Source organism: Ornithorhynchus anatinus, chromosome 2 (assembly GCF_004115215.2).
Source record: "Ornithorhynchus anatinus isolate Pmale09 chromosome 2, mOrnAna1.pri.v4, whole genome shotgun sequence".
NCBI lineage: Eukaryota > Metazoa > Chordata > Mammalia > Monotremata > Ornithorhynchidae > Ornithorhynchus > Ornithorhynchus anatinus.
In genome coordinates, this window is record NC_041729.1 from 105678473 (window position 1) to 105706148 (window position 27676).

At 46.7% G+C, this 27676-nt stretch overlaps 1 protein-coding gene across 2 annotated transcripts in view; it reads right to left on the bottom strand.

The window, feature by feature from the left end:
- The window catches only part of NT5DC1 (5'-nucleotidase domain containing 1), a 171990-nt gene that overhangs the window by 41682 nt on the left and 102632 nt on the right, over window positions 1-27676 (bottom strand). For both annotated transcript variants that reach the window (XM_029054008.2, XM_029054011.2), the window contains exons 7-8: window positions 21381-21555; window positions 16499-16596 (exon numbers count right to left, since the gene is read on the bottom strand). In XM_029054008.2, the coding sequence (XP_028909841.1) occupies window positions 16499-16596; window positions 21381-21555 (273 nt within the window). The remainder of the gene's footprint in view (window positions 1-16498; window positions 16597-21380; window positions 21556-27676) is intronic.

Sequence of the window (27676 nt, forward strand, 5' to 3'; positions counted from 1 at the left end):
GTCTGGCCACTGTAGTGGCTGTCCCTCTGTTCTGCCAATGCTCCAGGGTCGTGGCTACCGCGGGCAGGCGGGAAGGGAGGAGGAATTCATTTTTGGACGGAATAGATCCTGGCCTGAAATTCTACACTGAAAAGCGATGAAAAAAACCTTTTGTTGCCCATTTACTTTGGACTGAGATTTAAGAGAGCAAGTGACAGGACAATGGTTCTTTGAGGCGAGCTTCAGGAGGTTAATGGAAAGGTCACGGGCGCCTTTCATTAGATTTTCCAAGCTGGATTATGAGGGGCGGGTGACGTTCCGCTCACCTTGTCTGAAGGAGGGGGAGTGTGGGTTGATGGGTGGGCAGTTTGAGGTGAGGTCAAATGCCTTCTTGGCAGCTCATCTGCCAACATCAAAGCTATGCCCGTCTCTCCATGCCAAGGTGGCTTTCTACTTCTATCTTTTATCCATTTGGAGGATTAAACCAAATGCCTGGAGTTTGAATCCAGCAGTCAATCAGTGGTATTTACTGAGTTCTGACTAGGTGCAGAACACTATACTAAACACTTCAGAAAAGACAATAGAGTAGGCAGTCATGATCCCCACCCTCAAGGAGCTCACGGTCTAGTGGGGAAGACAGATGTTAAAATCAATTACAGGTAGGGGAAGCAACAGAGTATAAGGATATGTATATAAGTGCGGTGGGGAAGGGGTGAGTATCAAAGTGTTTAAGGGGTTCAGACCAGGTGTCGAGGTGACACAGAAGAGAGGGCAAAGAGAGTGGGGAAATGAGAGGTTAGTGAGGGAAGGTCTCTTGGAGGAGATGTGACTTTAACAGGGCTTTATATCTTTAAATTATACATTATAAATGATCTATTTACGTATATGCCCGTCTACCCCTCTAGACTGTAAGCTCACTGTGGACAGGGAACCTGTCTGCTAACTCTGTTGTGTTGTACTCACCCAAGTGCTTAGTATAGCGTTTTGTGCATAGTAAGTACTCAATAAATACCACTGATGATGATGATGACGATAAAGGGGGAAGGGGTTCCGGGCACGAGGGAGGGCATGGCCAAGGGGTCGACGGTGAGAGTACTGAGATCGAGGCAAGGTTGGTATTACAGTGACAAAGTTCCCAGGTGGGTGGAAGGTTAGGTCAGAGGGAGTGAGCTGAGTGCTTTAAAGCTGAGGGTGAGGTGTTTCTGTTTAATGTGGAGATGGCTGAATTAAACAAATTAGTTCATCTGAGGTTTCCAGGCATGTTTCTTGAGAAAACAGGAAGGGAATTCAGAAGGAAATCTTAGCAGGTGTCAGAGGGGTTTGGATAGCTCCATGGACAGGCAGTCCATGCTGGGTCAGTGGAGCAAAGTCAAAGAAGGGTATGTAAGGGGGTGGGATAGTTCATCCCGAACCAGGAGCCTGCCCAGCATGGAGATCCTTCAAGCTCTTTAGGGTTGGAGACAAAGGATCTTGGGGCTTACGTGTGTGTGTGTGTTTGTGTGTGTGTGTGTGTGTGTTTGGGGGCGAGAGAGTGTTGCTTTAGGGTCTGATGCTTTGCCCTGCTTAAGAGCAGGGAAGAGTGCTGGCTTGGAGTGCCTTGGAGGAGGAAGGGCACTCATCCTATCCTGCCTGGATTACTGCCTTAACCTCCTCGCTGACCTTCCAGCTTCCTGAATCTCCCTACTCCAGTCCATACTTCACTCTGCTGCCCGAATCATTTTTCTACAAAAATGTTCAGGACATGTCACGCCACTCCCCCAACCCCCCCCCCCCAAACTCCATTAGTTGCCCATCCATCTCCGTATCAAACAAAAACTCCTCCCCATTGGCTTTAAAGCAGTCTGTCACCTTGCCCCCTCCTACCTCACCTTGCTTCTCTCCTTCTACACTCCCGCCTGCACACTTGACTCCTCTGGTGCTAACCTTCTCACTGTGCTACGATCTCACTTGTCTCACCACCAAACTCCAGCCCATGTCCTGCCTCTGGCCTGAACGCCCTCCCCCTCAAATCCGCCAATTACTCTCCCCTGCTTCAAAGCCTTACTGAAAGCACATCTCCTCCAAGAAGCCTTCCCAGACTAAGCCCCAATTTTCCTCATCTCTCACTCTCCCCCGCCCCCAGCCCCACAGCACTTATGTACATACTTGTCATTTTATTTATTTGTATTGATGTCTGTCTCCCCACCTTTAGGCTGTAAGCTTGTTATGGTCAGGGAATGTCACTGCTTATTGTTGTGTTATATTTTCCCAAGAGTTTAGTACAGTGCTCTACACACAGTAAGCGCTCAATAAACATGAGTGAATGAATGAATGGACAACTGGGTTCCTCCTGCTGCCCTAGTAAGTCAGGGGAAAGGCCGACAGATTTGGCCTGGATGCTGCTGCTGCTGGCACTTAGTAAGTGCTTCCAATGTGTCAAGCACTGTGCTAAAAAGATAATCAGGTAGGACACAGCAATAGGGCTCAAAGCACTTATGTACATATCCATAACTTATTTATTTATATTAATGTCTGTCATCCCTCTAAACTGTATGCTCCCTATAGGCAGGGAACGTGTCTACCATCTCTCTTATACTGTACTTTTCCAAGTGCTTACTACAGTGCTCTGCACACAATAAGCACTCAATAAATATGATTGATTGGCTCACAGTCTAAGTAAGAGGAACGAAGGTATCTTACACCCATTTTACAGGTGAGGAAACTGAGGCATAGAGAGGTTCAGTGACTTGTCCAAGGTCTGACATAAGAGCCGCAACTAGAACCTTTGTCTCCTGTATCTGAGTACTGTGCTCTTTCCACTAGGCCATCCTGCCTCCCCTGGGTCCCCACAGCCAAGGTCCTATCCAGGCCTCTTGCCTCATTCATTCATTCAATTATATTTACTGTGCAGAGCACTGTACTCAGCACTTGAAAGGGTACAATTTAACAACAGACATATTCCTGTCCACAACAAGCTGACAGTCTAGAAGGAGAGACAGACATTATTCATTCAATAGTATTTATAGAGCACTTACTATGTGCAGAGCACTGTACTAAGCGCTTGGGATATACAATTCAGCAACAGATAGAGACAATCCCTGCCCAATGACGGGCCTACAGTCTAATTGGGGGAGACAGACGGACAAAAACAAGACAACATCATCACGATAAATAGAATCAAGGGGATGTACAGCTCATTAACAAAATAAATAGGGTAATAAAAATAGAAGCAGCATGGCTCAGTGGAAAGAGCACGGGCTTGGGGGTCAGAGGTCGTGAGTTCTAATCCCAGCTCTGCCGCTTGCCAGCTGTGCGACCTTGGGCAAGCCATTTAACATCTCTGTGCCTCAGTTACCTCATCTGTAAAATGTGGATGAAGACTGTGAGCCCTATGTGGGACAACCTGATTACCTTGTATCTCCCCCAGCGCTTAGAACAGTGCTTGGCACATAGTAAGCACTTAACAAATGCCAATATTATTATTATTATATACAAATAAGCACAGTGCTGAGAGGAGGGGAAGGGAGGGGGGAGGAGCAGAGGGAAAGGGGGCTTAGCTGAGGGGACGGAAAGGGGAAGGGAGCAGAGGGTGGAAGGGGAGCAAAGAGGGAGCAGAGAGGGAGCATTAAAACAATAGCAATAAATAGAATCAAGGTGATGTACATCTCATTAACAAAATAAATAGGGTAATAAAAATATATACAATTGAGCGGACGAGCACAGTGCTGAAGGGAGGGGAAGGGAGGGAGGAGGAGCAGAGGGAAAGGGGGGAAAAGAGGGCTTAGCTGAGGGGAGGTGAAAGGGGGGTAGAAGGGGAGCAGAGGGAAAAGGGGTAGCTCAGTCTGGGAAGGCCACTTGGAGGAGGTGAGCTCTAAGTAGGGCTTTGAAGAGGGGAAGAGAGTTGGTTTGGCAGAAGTGAGGAGAGAGGGTGTTCCGGGACAGTGGGAGGACGTGGGCCAGAGGTCGATGGCAGGATAGGCGTGAACGAGGGACGGTGAAGAAGTGAGCGGCAGAGGAACGGAGGGTGTGGGTTGGGCAATAGAAAGAGAGAAGGGAGGTGAGGTAGGAGGGGGCAAGGTGATGGAGAGCCTTGAAGCCAAGAGTGAGGAGTTTTCGTTTCGTGCGGACATTAATAAAAATAAACAGATAAATAAACCACAGATATGTACAGACATATATATATTGTTCTTGTCTGTCTGTCTGCCCTGATTAGACTGTTAGCCCGTCAAAGGGCAGGGACTGTCTCTATCTGTTACCGATTTGTACATTCCAAGCGCTTAGTACAGTGCTCTGCACATAGTAAGCGCTCAATAAATACTATTGAATGAATGTATATATATATGTATATATGTGCTGTGCGGATGGGAGAGAGGATGAATGAAGGGGCTTGGTAAGAGCGGCGCAGAAGGGAGTGAGAGAAGAGGAGGGGGGGCTTAGTCAGGGAAGGCTTCTGGAAGGAGATGTGCCTTGACTCTCCCTTCCCCCTCACCCCCTGCTTTCCTGTTTCCACGGTGGTCACCATCACACCCAGAGCAAGGCCCTATGGCTCTCTCCCCTGCTACCCCGTCACAGATGGCCTCTCACACTAGCCCTCGTGGAATATTTTAACTCCTCAAGTTTTAAAAAACAAGTCGGGCTTGCGGCGTACGTGGAAGTTTCCGCCTGGAAAATGTCATGAGGATTAATAGGAGTCTGTGCGCGGGAGAAACTTTCCATTTATCTGGCTCCATTTTTCTGGGCTGGACGGGGTCCCCCAAGGGGAGAAGCAGAATGGCCTCCTCTAATCTGCTGTCTCTGCTTATTGGTCTGGAATTGGCTGAACTCTGACTCATCTAGAGAGCAGGAAGCCCCCGCCCAGGCCTGTCCCTAAACGCCTGGACAGCCGGCGGGGCTGGGGCTGGGTCAGGGGCTGGGCTTGGAGGCTAGGATTGAGGCTGGGGGTGGGGGAAGGCCAGGAACACAGTCGATGGACCAGTTCCAGCGGCACAGCTCTATGCAGTCAGCAGGACCCGCTAGCTGGAGCCGCAGCAGCCGCAGTCAAAAAGTTGGGCTCCAAAGGAACGCCAGGAATGTTTCTCTTCCTGCTGCCTGGAAAACTACTACGATCTAAACAGCTGAGGCAAAAGAAAGGGCCTAGGATTTCATATCTGTAACTACAAGACAGAGCTCTAACCGTACATTTCTGAAGGTCTCCCGTGGCTCTCCCACCTCCTTCCCCTCGGATCCGCATATTCCCTCCAAGGCCGAGAGCCGCTGGGATGGTTTTAGTCCCACCATTTCTCCCCGCAATCTAAGCCGCCTCTTCCTTCAAAATCTTTTACTTTGGCGGATGCTGCTGAGTCACAAGTGTGTCCCAGAAACATTCCTGGTAAACAACTCGTCATCCAAGCAACGCTGACAGACATGGCAATAAACCACACCCGGAGTGCTGATTTGGCTTCATTTAACCGACACTGACTTTCGGAACTGGCAAAAAAAACCATGCCCGGAGTGCTGATTTTGCTTCAGTTAACCAGAAATCCCATTGCTCCCTGAATTTCTATGCTCAAGGGTGTCTCCTGTCTCCTTCAGCGGTTCCTGACCATCATAGTGTGATAACGCCCCCTCCCACCCCCGTTGTGGACGTCTGTGGAGACTTCAGGATTCCTGGAATCACCCCAAGGGTCACCAAATCCAGGAGACTTCAGGATTCCTGGATTCACTCCAAGGGTCACCAAATCCTATAAAGTTTCACTGCTACTGCTGCCACCTGTCAAGGACTAACTCTATGCTTATAGCTGTTTTCGGTGCCGGAGAAATACATACGGACTTTGAATCAGAAGTTCACAGAGGTTTCCCAGTCTAAAATGGGTGGAATTTAACTCTGACACAGAGGGGAGTCAGAGGACCTGGGTTCTAAACCTAACTACAGCAATTGCCTTCTGTGTGTGACCTTAGGAAAGAAGCTTAACACCCCTGTGCCTCACTTTTCTCATAAATAATAATAATGATAATGTTGGTATTTGCTACGCGCTTGCTTACTATGTGCAGAGCACTGTTCTAAGCGCTGGGGTAGATACAGGGCAATCAGGTTGTCCCACGTGAGGCTCACAGTTAATTCCCATTTTACAGATGAGGTAACTGAGGCACAGAGAAATTAAGTGACTTGCCCACAGTCACACAGCTGACAAGTAAAATGGGGATCCAATACCTGTTCTCTCTCCCCCTTAGACTGTAATATCAGGCTAGGACTGTGTCCATCCTGATTATCTTTTATCTACATGTGCTTGGGATAGACCAAGCACAATGATTATTAATAGTAATAATAATAATAATGTGAGAGGAGTGTGGCCTCGTGGTAGAGCACAGGCTTAGGAGACAGAAGGACCTGGGTTCTAAAATCCCAGCTCTGCCACTTGTCTGCTGTGTAACCTTGAGTAAGTCCTTGGAGTAACCTTGGAGAAGCAGCGTGGCTCAGTGGAAAGAGCATGGGCTTTGGAGTCAGGGCTCATGAGTTCGAATCCCAGCTCTGCCACTTGTCGGCTGTGTGACTGTGGGCAAGTCACTTAACTTCTCTGCGCCTCAGTTCCCTCATCTGTAAAATGGGGATTAAGACTGTGAGCCCCACGTGGGACAACCTGATTCCCCTATGTCTACCCCAGCGCTTAGAACAGTGCTCGGCACATAGTAAGCGCTTAACAAATACCAACATTATTATTATTATTAAGTCATTTCACTTCTCTGTGCCTCAGTTACCTAATGTAAAATGGGTATTAAGACTGTTAACCCAATATAAAACAGGGACTGTATCCAACCTGATTAACTTGTACCTACCCCAGCACTTAGTACAGTGCTTGGCACATAATAAGCACTTAACAAATACCATAACATCAATAACAACAAGTGATCCAAAGAAGAATAATAGTCACAGAGGAATAGCCTAGTGGATAAAACATGGGCCTGGGAGTCAGAGGACCTGGGTTTTACTCCTAATTTCACACTTGCCTGCTGTGTGTGACCTTACAAAAATCCCTTAATCCTCTGGGCCTCAGTTTCCTCATCTGTAAAATGGGGATTCAATACCTGTTCTCCCTCCCACTTAGTCTGAGAGACCCATATGGGGCAGGGACTGTGTTCAACCTTATTATCCTAACACCAGTGCTTGGCACATGGTAAGCACTTAACAAATATCATCATCATTATTATTATGATCAAGAAAGATCAATAAATGATCAAAACAAGGATTCCAGCAGTCACAGTAGCACAACTTGGCCTAGGGGACAAAACATGTGTCTGGGAGTCAGAGGATCTGGGATCTAAGCCCAGCTCTGCCAGGTGCCTGCTCTGTGATCTTGGGTGAGTCATTCGACTTCTCTGTGCTTCAGCTTCCTCATCCTAAAATGGGGATTCAATGCCTGTTTTCCTTCCTACTTATACTGCGATAAGGACTGTGTCTGACCTGATTAACTTAAAACAGTGTTTGACACGTAGTAAGCGCTTAAATATAATAATAAACATAATAGCAATAATGATGATGATTCTAATAACTGAGAGATGAGGTACATCACTGCTGGGGCAATGTTTCCAGGATTTTCCTTGCACTGGCAGGTCCACCCCTGGAGAGACAACCATAACTTTCCCCACTGGCAAAAGGCAGCAGCTCCAGCTTCTGCTTATCTAGGTCCCTTGGGGGCGTGCTTGACCCCTGCAGTGGTTCACTGGGGTAGTGACCTCGTTCCACAGACCCAGGACTCAGGTGGAGGATGAAGCCCTTAGGGTCCGCAAACTCCCCCCACCCAACCACAGAGCGGACAGGCTGTTATTATTATCATTATTCATTCAATAGTATTTATTGAGAGCTTACTATGTACAGAGCACTGTACTAAGTGCTTGGAATGTACAATTCAGCAACAAATAGACAATCCCTGCCCAGTCTAAATGGTCTAGTCTAAACTAGTCTAAATGGTCACAGTCTAAATACTGAAGGAAACTTAGAGGCCCTGGGGGTCTTGGGAGAAAAGATCCTCTCCCTCATTCAATCAATGGCATTTATTGAGCACTTCCAGTGTGCAGAGTACTGTTCTAAGCACTTGGGAAACTGTAACAGGATTGGTGAACAAGTTGCCTGCACACAAAGGCTTTACACTCTAGAGGGGGAGAGTCTGCCTCTCCATCGTGGTATAGTGTTCCTGCTGATGGCTTTGAGGGATGTGGGGAAATAGCCCAGTGGCCTTCTTTAGTTTATGGGTTATGACAGGCTCCTGACAATTAAATTTCAATTGTTTTGAGACTGGCAATTGGTCACTAGATGTGTTAAGGCCAGTTTACAGCTCAAAGGACTCAAGGGCATCAGTGCTCTCTGGTGCCGGGCAGGGAAACACCACCAGGGAAGCAATTTTGTCACAGAATCCACCAGGGGGATAAGCCTGCTTCACCAGTTAGCAAGATTTTTGAAGCAGTCCTCATAATAATAGTAATAATTGAGATGTTTGTTAAATGCTTACTATGTGCCAAGCACTGTTCTTTCAACTAGGCCACGCTGTTTGGAAAGTGGGCAGGGTCCGGCATTAATCCCTACTAGCACTCCGCTTTTAGTGGCTTCCAGGTTCATGAAAACACTCGAATTTCTGAATTCTTACTTTCAAAACTGAGAAGCAGTGTTGCCTAGTGGATAAAACATGGGCCTGTGGGTCAGAAGGGTCTAAATTCTAATCCAGACTCTGCCACTTGTCCACTGCAGGACCCTTAAGTCACTTTACTTCTCTGTGCTTTAGTTATCTCATCTGTAAAATGGAGATAAAGACTGTGAGCCCCTGGGACATGCACCATCTTAGCTTGTATCTACCACAGTGCTTAATGCAGTGACTGGCACGTAATAAGCAAATATAAACAAACAACAACAAAAAAAACCCCAAGCAAAAAACTAATGGAAGATAGTGAACTACTGCACTATTCTTACTGGCACGTGATCCGGCCATGATATGGGGATATTATTGCTTCATAATATTGTTAGAGATCTGGGGACATATTTGACCACTGCACTTTAACGGGATGTGGAGGAACTGAAAAAGTCACGCTAGGGCAGGAAAGCACGAAAAATGGCTTCTCCAGCTCATTCTGACAATGACTCTATACTTCTAATTCCTTTTGAAAAGAAAAATGGTATTTGTTAAGCCCTTACAATGTGCCAGGGACTGTACTAAGCACTGGAGTAGATACAAGCCAATCAAGTTGGACACAGTCCCCATTTTACAGAAGAGAGAACTGAGGCACAGAAAAGTGAATTAACTTGCCCAAGGTCACCGAGCAGAAATGTGGTGGATCTGGGATTAGAACCCAGGTCCGTCCTCTATCCATTAGACCATGCTGCTCTCCATCTCCTTCCTTCGACTCTTGGGAAATCAAGGTTGCATTTGTCACTGATCATGTTGCATTTTTGTTGGCTAAAATTGCAATTCCATATCTTGAGAAGGATGGACTTATTTCCAAATCATCAGATTCACCAATCCCGGTTCAAAATCCATTCTCTTGGATCTGCCATGTCTCAATTAATAATACTGTTGGTATTTGTTAAGTGCTTACGATGTGCAGAGCACTGTTCTAAGCACTTGGGTAGACACAGGGGAATCAGGTTGTCCCACGTGGGGCTCACAGTCTTAATCCCCATTTTACAGATGAGGTAACTGAGGCACAGAGAAGTTAAGTGACTTGCCCACAGTCACACAGCTGACAAGTGGCAGAGCTGGGATTCACACTCATGACCTCTGACTCCAAAGCCCGTGCTCTTTCCACTGAGGCTGGTGTCTTACTTGAGTCGTGCTTACAAGAGAAGCAGCTTGGCTCAATGGAAAGAGCATGGGCTTAGGAGTCAGAGGTTGTGGGTTCTAATCCCGGCTCCACCACTTGTCAGCTGTGTGACCTTGGCCAAGTCACTTAACTTCTCGGTTCCTCAGTTACCTCATCTGTAAAATGGGGATTAATAATAATGTTGGTATTTGTTAAGCGCTTACTATGTGCAGAGCACTGTTTTAAGTGCTGGGGTAGATACAGGGTAATCAGGTTGTCCCATGTGAGGCTCACAGTTAATCCCCATTTTACAGATGAATTAAGACTGTGAGCTTCATGTGGGACAACCTGATTACCCTGTATCTACCCCAGTGCTTCAAAGAGTGCTCAGCACATAGTAAGCGCTTAACAAATACCAAAATTATTATTATTACTCTCCCAAGTCTTTAGTCTCGTGCTCTAGCAAGTCGATAACTTCTCTGTGCCTCAGTTCCCTCATCTGTAAAATGGGGTTTAAAACTGTGAGCCCTATGGGGGACAGGGACTGTGTCCAACCTGATTAGCTTGTATCTGCCCCAGCCTTAAAAACAGTGCTTGACACAAAGTAAGGACTTAACAAATATCATCGTTATTGTCATTATAATTTAAGACACTCAGTCAACTCTCCCCCTCCTCTTGTCTCCCCTCTCCCCCGACCCAACAACCCAGCCCCCACACTTCACTTCACTTACTCCAACCTATTCACTGTACTTTTATCTCATCTGCCTCACCATTGACCCCTTGATCACGTCCTTCCTCCTGCCTGGTGCTCCTTCCCCCTTCATATCCAACAAATCACCACTCTCCACATCTTTAAAGTGTTATTAAAATCCTATCTCCTCCAAGAGGCCTTCCTTGACTAACCTCTCAGTGAGTCAATCAGTCACATTTATTGAGCTCTTACTGTGTACAGAGCACTGAATGAAGCAGTCGGGAGAGTACAATATGACAATTGGTAGAAGCAGTTCCTTGCCCAAACTGAGTTTACAGCCTATACGTGTCCAGGTGATTTATTGCCTCTTAGGTGACTGCAAATATTTGCTGACTTCCTTTGTTGTACCATCTGCTTTCACTGGGGCAGTTTTGGCAAATATTTGCTGGCTTGCTGCCTCGAGGCCCTAACTAGGTGGACAAAACTCGGCTAGATCCATTTCACAGACTGCAGAGAAACAGCAGAAACATCAGCAGCTGCCAGGGAAAAGTCCTAGAGTAGGATGGGCAAAAGTCTGGGGGCTGACATTCTCGTCAAGGAATTACCATTCCCAGGGAGGGGCTAACAGGCCTTTTGATGGGGGAGTTAGCTAGCCTATAACATGATCTGGATGATATCAATTATCTCAGGAAAAAAACTGTCCGATTACATGCGCAGCTCTTATGCGTAGCATTTCTATGTAGAGATTCTACTATTTAAGCATTTGCTTTTTCCACATATCAATCTTTTCAGTCTCCTCTTTTTTTCTATCTGTAAATTATTTCAGGTCCATATTCCCTATTAGACTAGACGCTCTACTGCAGCAGGCATCACGTCTTCTGCCTCTACAACACTCTCCCATGAACTTAACCCGTCCGTGCTCAGCCACGTGCTTCGGACATCAGCAAACCCAAACCGAGTCATTCAGTCAGTCAATCGTACTTACTGAGTGCTTACCAAGTGCAGAACACTGTACTACGCGCTTGGGAAAGTACACTATAACAGTAAACAGACATATTCCCTTCCCACAATGAGCTTACAGTCTAAGAGTCACTACTCGAAAGACCGACTGAATAAACAGTGGCTTCAGCTGCCTGGAGCCCACACGTTAATTTCCCTCAGCCCAATCTGTTCAGCTCGTTCTGGACCTTTATGGGTGTGTGGAAATTCCCATTCCAGCATACGCACGATTCCTGGCACGATCCAAGGACTGTGTCCAGGGCATGTTTATGAGCTGCTTTCTGCAGTCTCTGGCTCACCCTAGGACTCTTTGCCTCAGAGACCACCTTTCAGGAGCCCTTTCAGCTGGGAGCATCCTGCCGGCAACCCATGATACCGAGAGAAGTTTTGATGAAACCTAGGAGCGAGCAGTAGAGCAGGGCCTAGATCAGACAGCTCTCAGGCGGCCCTCAGTGGCTACGTTTCTCCGGTAGGACCACGTTTCCCCCTCGACGCCCTCAGCAGCCAGAGTCCGGCGACTGGCCGGGGCACAGAGGCCAAAGAGCCACTGCCCATTACTACAGGAGGCAGCAGCAGCAGTGGGAGGCAAATTCTATTTCCAAGGTTTTAACAGGGCAGGATGGGAGAGAGAGCTTTTTCCCACATAGCAGGATGGCCTAATTAATTAATGTTAATGTTGGTATTTGTTAAGCGCTTACTACGTGCAGAGCACTGTTCTAAGCGCTGGGGTAGATACAGGGTAATCAGGTTGTCCCACGTGAGGCTCACAGTTAATCCTCATTTTACAGATGAGGTAACTGAGGCACAGAGAAGTTAAGTGACTTGCCCACAGTCACACAGCTGACAAGTGGCAGATCTGAGATTCGAACCCATGACCTCTGACTCCCAAGCCCGGGCTCTTTCCACTGAGCCACGCTGCTTCTCTTCTCATGCTAATGAATAGAGCATGGCCTGGGAATCAGAAGGACCTGGTTTCTAATTTGGCACTGCCTCGTGTCTGCTATTCCTATTGATGTCTGTTGACTTGTATTGATGTCTGTCTCCCCGCCTCTAGACTGTGGCCTCATTGTGGGCAGGATTTGTCTCTCATCATTGCTGTATTGTGCTATCCCAAGCGATTAGTAATGTGCTCTGCACACAGTAAGTGCTTAATAAATACGACTGAATGAATGTATGACTTGCTTCAGTAACACTGTGCCTCAGTTACCTCATCTGAAAAATGGGGATTAAGACTGTGGGACAGGCACATCTCCTCCGAGAGGCCTTCCCTAACTAAACCCTCCTTTTCTCTTCTCCCACTCCCTTCTGCTTTACCCTTTGTTCATCCCCCCACCCAGCCCCTCAGCGCTTATGTACATATCTATAATTTATTTATATTAACTTCTGTCTCCCCGTCTAGACCGTAAGCTCATTGTGGGCAGGGAATGTGTCTCTTTGTTTTTATATTGTACTCTCCCAAGTGTTTAGTAGAGTGCTTTGCACACAGTACATGTTCAATAAATATAATTGAATGAATGAATGAATGATAGAGACTGTGTCCCACCCGCTTTGTTTGTATCTATTTAGACTAGTGCTTGACATATAGTAAGCACTTAACAAATGCTATCATTATTGTCATTATTGTTCTTCTTCACCACAGCTCTTGTAACTCTTCCCTGCTTGGGACCAGCCTTCCCTCCACGCACCCCACTCCATGCAGGTGCTGAAAATAAAGACAAGTCCACTGTGTGTCCACCCGTGTGAGCCCCAGGAATCACTTGTCAGTACTCTCCCTGCCCCACTCTGGGGTGGAAGCATCAGCTCCCCCAGGGGACACAGTGTCCCGTCCGGGTAACCCCAGCACTCCTTCCCTGCAATCCTTTCCTCTGTGCCGAGCCTTGAATGTCAGTGTGTGACTCACAGGTTGCACCATGAAGCTCTGAACCTCCCATCCCCACGATGTGGTTTCTCCCCACAGCACGCAAAGAAGCAGCATGGCCTAGTGGAAAGGGCACGGGCCTGGGAACTCAAGGACCTGGATCTTGCCCGCTGGGTGATTCTGGGCACGTCACTAACCTCTCTGTGCCTCAGTTTCCTAATTCGTAACACGGAGATAAACATCCTTTCTTCTTTCCTCTTAGACTGCGAGTCCTGTGTGGGACAGAGACTGTGTCCAGTCTGCTACTATTGAAGCAACCCCAGCACTTAGCACAGTCTTTTGGTACCTAGTGTTTAAAATATCAGGGAATGTATCTACCAACTTTATATTGTGCTCTCCCAAGAGCTTAGTATAGTGATCTGCACACAGCAAGCACTCAATAATTATCACTGATTGATTACTATGTATTAGCTCAGAAATCCTTGCTGAATCCAGCTCTTGCACTCGTGCAGAACTGATAATGATACTGATAGAGGCCCCGAGCGGCTGGGTGGGACTTCAGAGGCCAAGTTCTCTTTTTGTTAATGGTATTTGTTAAGTGCCACCCCAGCACTTACTACAGTGCCTGGCCACATAATAAGCACTTAAGGAATACCATTTAAAAAACAACAACAAAAAACAGAGTTGGTAGACACGTTCCCTGCCTACAGGGGGTTTACCGTCTAGTGGGGGAGACAGATACTTAAAATAAATTACAGAGAGGAGAAATAGTAGAATGTAAGGACTCTAGGCTTCAAGGCTCTCCATCACCTTGCCCTCTCCTACCTCTCCTCCCTTCTCTCTTTCTACTGCCCACCCCGCACTCTCCGCTCCTCAGCTGCCCACCACCTCACCGTCCCCCGTTCTCGCCTATCCCGCCGTCGACCCCTGGGACATGTCCTCCCGCGGTCCTGGAACGCCCTCCCTCCTCACCTCCGCCAAATTAATTCTCTTCCCCTCTTCAAAACTCTACTTAAAGCTCACCTCTTCCAAGAGGCCTTCGCAGACTGAGCTCCCCCCTTTTCCCTCTGCTCCCTCTACCCTCCCCTTCACCTCTCCGCAGCTAAACCCACTTCTCCCCCCTTTCCCTCTGCTCCTCCCCCTCTCCTGTCCCATCCCCTCAACACTGTACTCGTCCGCTCGACTGTATATATCTTCATTACCCTATTTATTTTGTTAATGAGATGTACGTCACCTTGATTCTATTTATTTGCTATTGCTTTAATGAGATGTTCTTCCCCTCGATTCTATTTATTGCCATTGTTCTTGACTGTCCGTCTCCCCCGATTAGACTGTAAGCCCGTCAAAGGGTAGGGACTGTCTCTATCTGTTACCGATTTGTACATTCCAAGCACTTAGTACAGTGCTCTATACATAGTAAGCGCTCAATAAATACTATTGAATGAATAAGGAGCTTATTCACTGTGGCCCGATCTCATCTATCTCACTGCTGATCCCTTTCCCAGATCCTCCCCCAGCCTGTAATTCCGTCCTGCTCCACGTATGCCAGACTACTTTCAAAACATTATTACGGTCATATCTAATAATGTTGGTATTTGCTAAGCGCTTACTATGTGCCGATCACTGTTCTAAGCGCTGGGGTAGACACAGGGGAATCAGGACGTCCCACGTGGGGCTCACAGTCTTAATCCCCATTTTACAGATGAGGTAACTGAGGCACAGAGAAGTTAAGTGACTTGCCCACAGTCACACAGCCGACAAGTGGCAGAGCTGGGATTCGAACTCATGAGCTCTGACTCCAAAGCCCATGCTCTTTCCACTGAGCCACGCTGATATCTCCTTCCCTCATTAAGCCATCTTTTCTCCGGCTCACTCTCCTTTCTGCACTGTCTATTCGCTTGAATCTGTGACCTTTGGACATCTGATATTCGCCCCAACCTCAACCCCAGAGCACTTCTGTACATATCCTTAAATTATATATTATAAATTCCTTATATTAATGATTGCCTCCCCCATTAGACTATAAGCTCGTTATGGGCCGGGGACATGTCTAACTCTGTGGTACTGTACTCTTCCAAGCGCTTAGTACAGTGCTCTTCACATAGTAAGCGCTCAATAAATAGCATTGATTGATTGATGTCCATGAGTGCCGTGGGACTGGAGTGAGCCGCAGAGTTCTGGTGTTGGCTACCTAATCTGTGAAGACAGCCAATCGGTTCGGGTGCCCGAATGGGAGAGAATGCTCCTGAATAACCCAGAGAGATAAGAGTTGGGGGAGGGAGGGGAGCTTTTGTTTTATTTCTGTTTTGAAACTAAACTGGGAAAAGCTCTCTAGTTTATGTGTGTCTACCAACCCTATAGTATTGTTCTCTCCCAAGCCCTTAGTACAGTGCTCTGCACACAGTAAATCCTCACTAAATACATTTGATTAATTGAGTGACATTTAAAGTTCCCATGATTTTGCAGATATCATTAAACTCATAGGTACTAACCACCACTGCTCTTTTAAAGAATGGAGACTTCAATTGAATGCTGATTTTGCACTCCCTTTTGTCACCTTTCTCGGAAGACTATTTCCCTCTAGACCTTAAGCTTGTTGTGGGAAGGGAACCTGTCAGTTTATTGTTGCATTATACTCTCCCAAGTGCTTAGTGGAGTACTCTGCACCCAGTAAATGCTCAATAAAAACAATTGATTGATTCAACTCGTAGCTACAGACTGAAAGTTCCCTGTGGGTAGGGAACATGTCTACCAACTGTGCCTTAATATAGTCTCCCAACCACTTAGTCCAGTGCTCTGCACACAATAAGTGCTCAATAAATACCATTGACTGATTGAACGAGGGAGAGAATCTTTATGCCCAAGACCCTCAAGGCCTCTAAGTTTGATCCCCATGTGAGATATGGACTGTGTCCTACCCCATGTGAGATAGGGACTGTATCCACCCCAGCACTTAGAACAGTCCTTGGCACGTAGTAAATGCTTAACAAGTACTATTATTATTATTATTAATAATAATATTCTGTCACTTTGTGTGTGGGTGAGGGGAGTTTGCAGACTCTGAGGAGTTTGTCCTCTAGCTGAACTCCGGGGTCCATGGAGTGATGATGCTGCCCCATCGATTGACTGGTAGCTAAAACATGCCAACGATGTGATTTTGAAACCAAGGGAGACGCATTCTAAACACCTGCCATCCTGCCCCCCTTCCCGGCCCCACCGAGACTTACCGAGAGTCCGGAATGGCCTTTGATTTGGGATCTGGGAGAAGAAACCAGGCTTCAAGGCATTTGTAATCACAATGTCAAAAAGATCTGCAAAATCACTCCTAAAGAGACAAAAAACATTACAATTGTTATTCTTTTTATAACAAGAAAATGATGTTATAATTATAGTTATAATTATATTTTCTATAATTATGTTATACTTGTTACTCTTTTTATCCCTAGAACGTTTACCCGTGGTTTCTTGGTGCCAGGCACGATACTGAGCCCTGGGACTATTACATTAAAATAACTGCAAATCCGATCTCTGGCTCATGGCAGGTGGGGGTGAGGGGCACTCCTGGCCTAAGGGGGTGGGGTGGAAGAGAGGCACAGGTTACAATTCAACAATTCACCTGAAGGTCACAGTATCCGGGCATCTTGGTTTTCTGAGCAAGCAGTCACTCAATCATATTTCCTGAGCACTTACTGTGTGCAGAGCACTGTACTAAGTGGTTGGGAGAGAGTGAGAGGTTGATGACAGCAATGAGGGAGGGGAGAAGAGTGAGTGCAAGTGCTTTTAGGAGGGGAGAGGGGATAGGGTCTGTGGAGCAGAAGCCAGCGGGGAGAGAGAGGGTAGGCAGGAGACTTCTGGAGAATCAGCAGGGAAGCAGGAGGAAAAATGAGGTAGGTGTAATGGAGTGATGAGGTGTTAGAGAAACTCTGGGGAGAACACCTCCGACGGTGTCAATTTTGCCAATAAAACAATTGATAAAGTCATCAGGGGTTAGGGAGGGAGGTGGTCAGGGCAATGAGAACTTCAGGATGGAGTTAAAATTGTGAAAGAAGTGATGGGATTGTGACCATGTGATTCAGTGAGGGAGGAATAAAGGAGCTGTTTAGAAGAGGGAGCTGAGTTATAGCAGGACAGTGGACTTAAAAAGGCAGAAGTGAACTTTAAAAGGCACTGTGACCTAATGAGTAGAGCATGGGCCCGGGAGTTGGAAGGACTTGGATTCTAATCCTTGCTTTGCCACTTGTCTGCTGTGTGACCTTGGGCAAGTCACTTCACTTCTCTGGGCCTCAGTTACCTTAACTGTAAAATGGGATTAAAACTGCGAGTCTTACGTGGGGCAGGGACCGTGACCTGCTTAGCTTGTATCTACCCTGATTATCTTGTATCTAAGTTAATCAAATAGATCAGCTTTTATCTACTTAGCCCAGTGTCTGACGCGTAGTAAGGGGTTAGGAAATACCATTAAAAAAAGCCAGCCTAATACCTGGAGCTCTGCCAGCCACATTCAGCTGCCTGGGAAAGGGGGAGGAGGAAGTTGACTGTGGGGGTTACCAAGAGATGGGAGTTAGAGGGTGAAAGTGACATAAAAAATGGGGGTTCTAATCCTGGATCCCTGTCCGCATGAGGTAGGCAAGGGAGACGAGACTGGTAGACAGGGCAGAATTGAGGGTGTGTATTTTGCCTTCACAGCAGGGCTGGGAGGGCAGGGAGTCCTGAAGGGGTACGGAGGAGTGGGACCGGGGTTTGGAGATGGCCGAAGAGAATGTGGACCCTTGTCTGCAGGGGAGAGGGTGGGAATAAACTGACAGATTAGAAGGTTGGGAGTCAGATGTAGGTAAATTGGAGTCGGTGAGGTCAGAGAAGGTATAGAGGGCTGGAGCTGAAAGTGTAGGAGGCTTGTCCCCTCCCAACAATATGGGCACTGTGGCTTCCAGCCCTTTGCAGAATGGGCAGGCCTTAAACTACAGCAAAACTGCAGTAGCAGCTAGAATATGGGGTGGTGGTGAGTGTTGGACCCTAGAGAGATTATGCACCTCCAAAGAGTGAGTCTGCTTCCCCTCTGAACACTCAGGCTTAGTGGAGCAGTACGGCCTAGTGGATACAGCCCGGGCCTGGGAGCCAGGGGACCTAGGTTTTAATCCGACCTCTGCCATTTGCCTGCTGTGTGACCTCGGGCAAGACGCTTCTTTGTACCTCAGTTTCCTCATCCGTAAAATGGGGATTCAATACCTGTTCTCCCTCCCCCTTAGATTTTGAACTCTAAATAGGAAAAGGATTACCTCAGCATTTAGTACAGCTCTTGGAATAGAGTAAGCACTTAACAAATCATCATCAGTGATATTTACTAAGCAATTCCTGTACATACCACAATCATTAGACCTGGGAGATTCCTCAGGGGGGCAGGGAGGGGGAGTCATAGAAACGGTGGTTGCTTAGAACCCACTGGTCCCACCTAAGGGTTGTCAGATGGGGAGCTGCTGGACCCGAGTGTCATGATGGTGGTGTTAGGGCAGGCTTCCTGGAGGAGGTGGGCTTTGATGATAGGAAAGACAGGGTAGGGAAAAGCCAAGTGGGAGGCAGCAGGGGAAAGTAATGGTATGCAGGGTAATGATTCTGAGACAGAATCTGAGAATCAACGTGCCCTAGAGGATAGAACAAGGGCCTGGGAATCAGAAGGACCTGGGTACTAATCCCAGCTCTGCCACTTGCCTGGCGTAAGACCTTGGGCAAGTCACTTCAGCTACCTCATCTGAAAAATGGGGATTAAGATTGTGAGTCTCATGTGGACAGGGATTGTGTCCAACCTGATTATCTAGAATTTATCCCAGCGCTTAGAACAGTGCCGGGCACATAGTAAGCACTTAACAAAAACCATTAAAAAAAAGAAGAAAAAAAGGGGTGAGTGCAGGTGTTGTGAGGAGGTTCACTTGGGCTGTCCAGATGGCTGGTCTGGCCATCCACGGTGTCCTGTGACGGTAACATCCTCTATTGCGCCCTGGCCATGTCCGAGGCCCCAGTACAGTGCTCTCCAAGGAGTAAGCGCTCAATAAATACGATTGAATAATGGACTGTCATTGGCGCAGTCTCAAAGGAGAAACAGCAGAAACCTGCAACTATTATCCTAGGTGACACATAACATGAGAGAGAATAATTGCAACGGGACTGAGCACAGTCACGTTCTAACAGCTGGAGTTCCATCATGAACTTGCACGTGTTATGAATCTCTACACATGGCCTTTTGAGTGTTGAGTTGGGGGAGGGGTAAGACAGCGTAGTGGTTTAACTGGGCTGTGAGGTGGTTTAATGGGGCGAACGGTGACAATTCCCAGAGGGTTCCAAGTCCAGCAACTTGAAGGTCCACCCGACACCCAGCTCTACTTCAGGGAGGGAGTGTTCCCAGGCCGCTCCCACTCTCGCTCCTGCTCCTGGGCCGGCTGGCTTGGGATTCCCCCCGCCCTGCACTAGGGTGCTGGGATGGAGGAAAGGGGCAAAGGTCTGGTAAGGGAGCCCCTTGGGTGAGGGTCAGTGTCTGATGCATGCAGCTGAATGAGAACGAGTTTGGAAGTTGGAGAATCTGGGTTCCAATCTTGGCTCTTCAGCTTGCCTGCTATGTGATTTTGAGCAAGTCACTTGATCTCTTCATTCCTGAGCCACCCCATCTGCAAAATGGGAACATTGATACCTTCCTTTCCCTACCTCACAGGGATGTTGTGAGTTTACTCCTCCAGTGACAACCTACTCACCTCAAACTACTCAATCTTGTTCATTTCACCACCAACCCTCACACACATCCTTCCTCTGACCTGGAACTCCCCCCTCTCCAGATACGACAGACCACCACTCTCCCCAGCTTAAAAGCTTTACTAAAATCACTTCCCCTCAAGAGGCCTTCCCTAACGAAGCCCTCATTTCTCCTTCTCCCTCTCTTCTGTGCCATCCTTGTACACGATAATAATAATAATAATAACGTTGGTATTTGTTAAGCGCTTACTATGTGCAGAGCACTGTTCTAAGCACTGGGGTAGATACAGGGTAATTAGGTTGTCCCATGTGAGACTCACAGTCTTAATCCCCATTTTACAGACGAGGGAACTGAGGCCCAGAGAAGTGAAGTGACTTGCCCACAGGCACACAGCTGATGAGTGGTGGAGCTGGGATTCGAACCCATGACCTCTGACTCCCAAGCCCGGGCTCTTTCCACTGAGCCACGCTCCTTCTCTATGGATCTGTACCTTTCAAGCAAGTGACATTCACTTCACCCTCTGCCCCACAGAACTTCTGTAGAAATCCTTAATTTATTTAATTTTATTAATGCCTGTCTCCCCCTCTAGACTGTTAGCTCCTTGGGGTTAGGAAACATATCTACCAACTGTGTTCTACTGTAGTCTCCCCAATGCTTAGTACAGTGCTCTGCACACAGTAGCACTCAGTATATTCCCCTGACTGATTTAGTAACGTGAAAACGTTTTGGAAACAAAAGTGGTGTGTAAAATCATAGTGGGAAGTAGTGTGGCCTAGTATAAAAAAGCACTGGCACTGGCCTAAGATTTGGAAGATCTAGGTTTGAAATTGAACTTTGCCATTTCGTATGCTGACAAATGGGCAACTGGGCCATTGGGCAAGTCACTTAACTTTTTTGGGCCGCAGTTTCCTCATCTGTAAAACGGAGGTAAAATACCTGTTCTTCCTCCCTGTTTGACTGTGAGGCCCGTGTGGGAGAGGGGCTGTGCCCGACCTGATTATCTTATATCTACCCTAGCGCTATCACCAATCAATCAGTCTCATATTTATTGAGCACTTACCGTGTGTAGAGCACTGTATCAAGTGCTTGGGAGAGTACAATACACAGAATTATAGAATTGGTAATTCTGCACGTTCCCTGCCCCACAATGATCTTAGCATATAGAAAATGCTTAATACCACAATTATTATGATGAAAATCCCTGTACTTTCTACTAGTGTCTAGCAGAGTGTCCTGCACACTTTGAGGGCCCAACTAGTACCAGAATTAGTAGTGAAGAATAATAAACCCGCCCTCCCGTATGGGGGACGGACTCAACCCAGACGGTCTGCCTCTGGCCATCCTTGGGACAAGGGGAAAGAAATACTCACCCAAGCACGTGCTCTCCGAGGAGCCTGCAGTAGTCACTGTGAGAGCTGGTAATCAGCAGGAGGACTTTCCCAGCATTTTTCAACTGCCGAAGCCACCTGGTCACAGAAGCGGGACATTTCTGCAAGAATTTCCCTGGGTCCTTTTTCACTTCGGGAAAATACATCCCACAGTTCTCTAAAAGACAATACAAGATCTCTCCTTTCTCTTTTGCCTGAAGAGGTTTTCATCCAATCCCACAAGCCAGGAAGCACCCTTTCTTCTTCCCACGATCCCAGGAAAAGTGTCATTCCCCAAGGAGCAAGGAAGCAGAGGTGGGGGGTGGATGGCAATGAAAGATTCCTGTGCCCGTCTAGGGCACCTGCCTGCATAAGCAAGGGCTGGTACTTGCTGCCAAAGAACAGTGATCCAGTGGCCCTGAGTCTTGCTATCGGTAAGCTCATTTTTAACAGGGAACGGGCCTGCTAATTCCGCTTTATTGTGCTCTCCCAAGTGCTTAGTACAGTGCTCTGCACATAATATGCACTCAATAAATACCATTAGTTGATGGATTGACTGGCTCAATGGAATTGTCCATCCATCTGAGGGGGGGAGAAAAGGAGGGGATGGACAAGGAGATTCACTCCTGACTGACCTCGCATGCTCCCTCCAGCCTATGAAACTTCTGGTGTGACCCTCCCAGTTCGACGGTCAGCACATCCCTGTGTCCTCAGCCCAGGCCCCAGGCCGAGGCGGGAGTCCACAGCACATATGTATATATTTATTTATTTATTTTTATATTTTCACTTATTTATATTAATGTCTGTCTTGCCCTCTAGACTGTGAGCTCACTGTGGGCAGGGAATGCGTCAGTTGCTATAATGTACTCTCGCAAGTGATTCATTCATTCAACAGTATTTATTGAGCGCTTACTATGTGCAGAGCACTGTACTAAGCGCTTGGAATGAACAAGTCGGCAACAGATAGAGACAGTCCCTGCCGTTTGACGGGCTTACGGTCTAATCGGAGGAGACGGACAGACGAGAACAATGGCAATAAATAGAGTCAAGGGGAAGAACATCTCGTAAAAACAATGGCAACTAAATAGAATCGAGGCGATGTACAGTTCATTAACAAAATAAATAGGGTAAGTGCTTAGTACAGTGCTTGGCACACAGTAAGCGCTCAGTTTGTCGTAGTGGGTAGAGCACGGGCCTGGGAGTCAGAAGTACCTGAGTTCTAATCCCAGCTCCGCCACATGTTTGCCGGGTGACCTTGGGCCTCCGTGACCTCATCTGTCAAGTGGGGATTAAGAGTGTGAGCCCCATATGGGAGCGGTTTTGTATCCAAACTGATTTGCTTGTGTCCCCCCAGCGCTTAGTACAGTGCCTGGCACAAAATAAGCTTTTCAAAAATGCCATTATTATTATTACTATTAGCGCTAATAATAATATGATTGAATGAATAAGAGTCTCTTTGAGCAGCCCATCATGTCGCATCCTCGGCCACCACTGCTAGGGAGCGGTGCCACCTAGTGGCCGCGGCCGGGAACGTAGTTGGAAGGAGGGACGCCGCTCATCTGAGGCCTTCCAAACTAGGGATTGGTGGAGGGGCAATCAATCAATCAATCAATCAATCAATCAATCGATCGATCGATCCATGATCGATCTTATTTATTGGACGCTTACACTGTTAGGAGTAAGAGCACTGTACTAAGCTCTTGGGAAAGTACTTCCCGTCAAACGGCAGGGACTGTCTCTATCTGTTGCCGACTTGTTCATCCCAAGCGCTTAGTACAGTGCTCTGCACATAGTAAGCGCTCAATAAATACTATTGAATTGAAAGTACTTTACAATAGAGTTGTCAGACATGTTCCTCGCTTTGTCAAGCTCAATTGGCTCAAGGGAAATCATTCATTAATAATAGTAACAATAATAATAATAAAGCACTATTATAAGCACTGGGGGAGGTACAGGTAATCAGCTGTCCCACGTGGGGCTCACAGTCTTAATCCCCATTTTACAGATGAGGTAACTGAGGCACGGAGAAGTTAAGGGCCTTGCCCAAGGTCACACAGCAGACAAGTGGTGGAGTCGGGATAAGAACCCATGTTCTCTGACTCCCAAACCTGGGCTCTTGCCACTAAGCCATGCTGCTTCTCTATTCATTCATTCATTAATTCATTATTGAGCATTTACTGCATGCCCAGCTCTTTTCAATAGAGAGAAAGAATCAGTTGTGGAAACAAGATCACAAAAAATAGCAAGAAAGGGGTATGAGACACCAGGTTTCCATCTCCCTGGGCCTGGGCAGGCTTCCCCTCCACAATGACCCCGATGGGAGTGGGGTCTTAAGGGTCCCAGTTATTAGACAGAGAGGAAAATCATACTTAAAAGTTTCAATTATTGAAATTGCATTTCTTTCTTTTTATAACAATTGAGGGTCATATACCCCCACTAGATACAATTTGACATGGTTAAAATTATGAAGGGTGAGGATGGGGTGAATAGCATCTATTTGAACTTGATGGTGGCAGGTTCAAAACAGACCATTCCCACTGGAAGTCGTACAGCCAAAACTCTCAGTGGGTCCCAGAAGCGTTCGGACGAACCAAGCGATACATGAGCAGAGGGAAAGGCAGGGATGGAAAGAGGAAAGTTAGAGATATTGGATGTTGTATCCCTAATTACAAGCCCACAGGTCCTCCAATAATAATAATAATAATCATGGTATTTGTTAAGTGCTTATTATGGGGGTTGGTTAGGGAAAGAGGAAAGGAGAGAAGCTGACCCAGCTGCCCAGAAATAATTTTCAGGCAGGGTGGTCTAGTAGAAAGAAAATAGGGCTGGTTCTAGTCCCAGTTCTGCCCTGGCTTGTGGTGTGACCTCAGGCAAAAAAAATTAAATTATCCTCTCTGGAACTTGGTTTCCTCAATTGTGAAATAATAATAATTAAATAGCAAGAATAATAACTGTGGCATTTGTTAAGTGCTCCCTCTCTGCCAGGCACTGTATCAACCAATGAATCGATGGTATTTACTGAGCATTTACTCTGTGCAGAGCACCGTACTAAGTGCTCAGGAGAGTACAACAGAATAAGCAGACACATTCCCTGCCCATAACGAGCTAGAGGGGGTGATAGACATTAATGTGAATAAATCATTTATAATATATCATTTAAAGATATGTATGTAAGTGCGGTGGGGCCGGGGGTGGGGCAAATATCAAATGCCCAAAGTTACAGATCCAAGATCTACTAGGCTCTGGGGTAGAGAGAAGCTAATCGGGTACCACATAGGGCTTACAGTGTATGTAGGAGGGCGAATAGGTACTGAATCATTTTGCAAAGGAGGGAACTGAGGCAAAGAGAAGTGACTTGCCCAAAATGACCAAGCAGATGAGTGGTGGAGCCACGATAGAACTCGGGTCCTCTGACTAGCAGATTTGTGCTTTTTCCACTAGGCCAAAGTGCTTGGCTGAGAGGACTATGGGGCTGGCCCAGCAAGGAGTTGCTCAGGTTCTATCTGATGGTTGGTCTTTTTATTTTAACAGAATATTAAACAGAAATTTTAAAAGCAGTGTGGCTTAGTGGAAAGAGCATGGGCTTGGGAGTCAGAGAATGTGGGTTCTAATCGCCGCTCCGCCACTTGTCGGCTGTGTGACTGTGGGCAAGTCACTTAACTTCTCTGTGCCTCAGTTCCCTTATCTGTAAAATGGGGATTAAGACTGTGAGCCCCATGTGGGACAACGTGATTACCTTGCATCTACCCCAGTGCTTAGAACAGTGCTTGGCACACAGTAAGCACTTAAATACTAGAATTATTATTATTATTAAAATGGCAGATGGGATGCCATTTCCTCCTCCGGCCCATAAGCTCCTTGTGGAAAGGGAACGTGTCTACCAATTCGGTCATATTGTACTCTCCCAAGCACTTAGTACAATGTACCGCACTCAGGAAGCGCTCCATAAATATGATTAATGGATTGACTCTGTCCTGCCAAATGGTAAACTCTTGTAGACACATCAAATGCAGCAAGGAGATCCCCAGCCCCAGCCAATGTAACGACTCTGGTGCCACTGGGCATGCAAGGGGAGAGCCGATCCGGAAACGCAGGAGCCCATTGGGCCAGGCCCCCGCCCCCTCACCCACAGGGGAGGGAGAAGGGGCTCAGCTGCAGGGAAGTCGGTTAGGGTGAGGGGAAAGAGGAGAGGTTAACCTAACTGGCTAGAAATATTTTTGAGGCAGAGCAGTCTAGTTGAAAGAGAAAAGGGCAGGTTCTGATTCCAGTTCAGCCCCGGCTTGAGGTGTGACCTCAGACAAGTTATTTAACCTCTCTAGTACTTGGTTTCCTCAACTGCGAAGTAATAGTAACTATGGCATTTAAGCAGCGTGGCTCACTGGAAAGAGCACGGGTTTTGGAGTCAGAGGTCAGAGGTTCGAACCCCGGCTCTGGCACCTTTCAGCTGTGTGACTGTGGGCAAGTCACTTAACTTCTCGGTGCCTCAGTTACCTCATCTGTAAAATGGGGATTAAGACTGTAAGCCCCACGTGGGACAACCTGATTCCCCTGTGTCTACCCCAGCGCTTAGAACAGTGCTCGGCACACAGTAAGCGCTTAACAAATACCAACATTATTAGTATTATTATTATTAAGCACACACTACATGCCAAGCGCTCTACTAGGCACAGGGGTAGATATAAGATATTTAGGCAGGATAGAGACCCTGTCCCTCATGGGGTTCACAGTCTGAGGTGGAAGGAGAAAACCAAGGCGCAGAGAAACGAAGTAATTTGCCTAATGTCACACATTCATTCATTCATTCAATAGTATTTATTGAGCGCTTACTATGTGCAGAGCACTGTACTAAGCGCTTGGAATGTACAAATCAGTAACAGATAGAGACAGTACCTGCCCTTTGATGGGCTTACAGTCTAATCGGGGGAGACGGACAGACAAGAACAATAGCAATAAATAGAATCAAGGGGATGAACATCTCATTAAAACAATAGCAAATAAATAGAATCAAGGCGATGTACATTTAATTAACAAAATAAATTGGGTAATGAAAATATATACAGTTGAGCAGACGAGTACAGTGCTGAGGGGATGGGAAGGGAGAGGGGGAGGAGCAGAGGGTATGACAGAACAGGAATTACAACATGGGTCCCCTGAATTTTAGGCCCATGCTCTTTCCACAAGACCACTCTGTCTCCCTAGCTCACAGAGATATTGTAAAGATAAATGGGATCATTGATGCGAAATTGCTTTGGGAAAATCCTATGATTTAGGACACTACAATATTTGAGAATAGTGCTTTAGTGCTATTTTGTAAATCTCATGGAAACTGAGAAGCAAAACCATACAACCCCATTACAAAAGAATTTAGATATCCTTCCATATCTTATGGTTGGGGAACACTATTTTCACTATCTGGAAATCTCGGGGTTTGACAGTTGGACCCCTTGAAAATGATAAACAATTTTAAAAATCCACAACCAAAGTTCATTGAGAGTACAGTATGAATCTTTATTCCATGACCTCTCAGCTCCAATCTCTATAGCTTTACATTTCTTCTAAAAACATATTCAATTTTCAAAGAAATGGGCCCAAGTGCATTTTATTAATTGCCCTTAAAAAAATCACTCTACAGGAAAGGCGCCAAACAATAACCAAAGAATGAATGAAATTCAGAGGGCAGAGATAAAGCTGAATTTGGGGGAAAGGAAGTATTAAGAATTCAAGACAAGACTGGGGAAATGACTTCTAATCTAAGACCAGTGAGTGAAGTCCTGTATGATTGGAAAGCAGGGGACCTAGAGGAAAAAGCACAGGACAAGGAGTCAGGAGACCCAGGGTTCTAATTTCACATCTGCTTCAATTACCTCATCTGCAAAATGAGGATCAAATACCTATTTCTCCTATGTGCAAAACACTGTATTAAGTGCTTGGGAGAATATGATACCACCAAAAGACACATTCCCTGCCCACGACGAGCTGATTATTTTTATAACAATTCTTAGGTCACTGCTCTGTCCCAGAAGAGAAGTCAAATAAACTCCCGGTAGGGCCAGAGGGGGCACAGAAGCTGCTATTTGTTATTCCTCACACAGCTAATTCCCCAGTACAAACCAAGCTGGTGATTTGATAAACTTCTGGGCACAAGAGGACCAGACTCCAGGCCTGGCAGATCCTGCCATGCTGACAGTAGAACTCGCTTCTGAGCACTGACAGAGGGGAATTGTCTGTGGCCACTGAAAAGGGGATCTGCTAGGCCCATGGAGGCGTCAGACTATTCTAACTACTGAATTCTAACTACT